Below are 1,641 nucleotides of genomic sequence, written 5' to 3' on the forward strand. Positions count from 1 at the left end.
CATATGATAATATACAAGAATAAACCTAAATAGATAAATAATAAATAAATAAATAACATCAGGGCTGTCATCCCTTAGGGACTAACGACCCTGGAGCTGAACTTTTTAACATATCCTTGCTTAATACTACTGACAAAAAATTTGCTTAATTAATTCAATAAATTTTGTGGCTAAAGCAGAAATAAGAGCCTCTTGAAGTGATCAAAGGCATATGTGCATGGGTGATATGGCATCTCAGCCAATGAGAATCATTTCAAAGTGACCCCAGGTCACCATCCATAATTCTCTGTTTTTTTTAGATTTATTTATTTATTTATTTATTTATTTAATTTATTTTTGGCTGTGTCTTAGTTGCGCCATGCAGGATCTTCATTGAGGCATGCAGGATCTTTTGTTGCTGTGCGCAGGCTTCTCTCTAGTTGTGGCATGTGGATTTTCGCTCTCTAGGTGTGTCGCACAGGCTCCAGGGTACGTGGGCTCTGCTATTGTGACGAGTCGGTTCCAGAGTGCATGGACTCTGTAGTTTGTGGCACGCAAGCTCTCTAGTTGAGACGCGCGAGCTCAGTAGTTGTGGCACACGGGCTTAGTTGCCCCACAGCATGTGGGATCTTAGTTCCCTGACCAGGGATTGAACCCACGTCCCCTGCATTGGAAGGCAGATTCTTTACCACTGGACCACCAGGGAAGTCCCTCCATCCGTAAGTCTTAACCTTTCTTGCAAGTTGGTTGATGAAGAGAAGGATCTCATGATTCCCACTCTGACAATTTTCCAGGCACAATCACTGTATTTCTTCTCTTCAAGGTAGAGATGGATTCCCTGGAAGTACCTCTTCACGGCCAGTGTAGGGCCCGTCACTGCCAGGGCAGATTCTTCCTCTCCCATCGCCTGCACTAAGCAGGCATCCAGGTCCTCCAGCTGCTGATGCAGTCCAGTGCGGAGTTTGTCCAGGAGGGAGGTGTCCCAGGCGGCAGAGGAGCGCTCTGTGTGGAAGAGGCGGAAGATCTGCTGGAGCATCTCGTGGAGGACAGAGGTGGCCTGGGCCTTCGGGAGCTGGCTGCCATCCACCGTGTCCTGGGGGAAACCGAAGTCTTTTCTATCCTTCAGACAGAAGCTAGGCGAGATTCTCCTCATCTGGCCCAGAAGCATGAAGTTCCTCCTGCTAATCCGCACGTGGTTCTGAGACAGGTCGCAGCCCAGAGATCCACCAGGGCCGTAGCTGAACACCACCAGGGCGGTCAGTAGAGAGAGCACGAAGGCCATGGGGCAAATGAGGCTGCTGCTGGCCTGGCTGAGACGAGCGTCTGGAGGAAACTTGCGGGTAGGTTCTCTGATGACATTCTTTCTAAGCAAGGCCATTAAACAAGGAACATTTCTCTACACTGTTTTTTTTTTTTCATTTATGTATTCTCCATATGGTCTAAGACGATGTCCTCACTCTAAAACATTCATTTTGTAATAGAAGTTTAATTTTCCCAGTAAACTTCAGATATGTCCATCCAAATGGGTATTTATCAATCAAATAAGAAATATCTTTGTCTTAAAGTCAGAAGTAATGTAGGTGTGTAAATACATCCTCTCTCTCTCTCTCTCTCTCTCTGTGTGTCTCCTTTTCATGCATAAATATTGCTCTTCTCTGTTCC

The 1,641-nt window shown here is 46.1% G+C and overlaps 1 protein-coding gene across 1 annotated transcript; it reads right to left on the minus strand.

Moving 5' to 3' along the window:
• Positions 1-664: 664 nt before the first annotated feature.
• On the minus strand, positions 665-1,357 carry LOC137770955 (interferon omega-1-like). The gene has a single exon (XM_068553994.1). It carries the CDS (start codon positions 1,355-1,357, stop codon positions 665-667), a length of 693 nt encoding a protein of 230 aa, XP_068410095.1.
• Positions 1,358-1,641: the final 284 nt, after the last annotated feature.

This window comes from Eschrichtius robustus, chromosome 10, assembly GCF_028021215.1.
Source record: "Eschrichtius robustus isolate mEscRob2 chromosome 10, mEscRob2.pri, whole genome shotgun sequence".
Taxonomy (NCBI): domain Eukaryota; kingdom Metazoa; phylum Chordata; class Mammalia; order Artiodactyla; family Eschrichtiidae; genus Eschrichtius; species Eschrichtius robustus.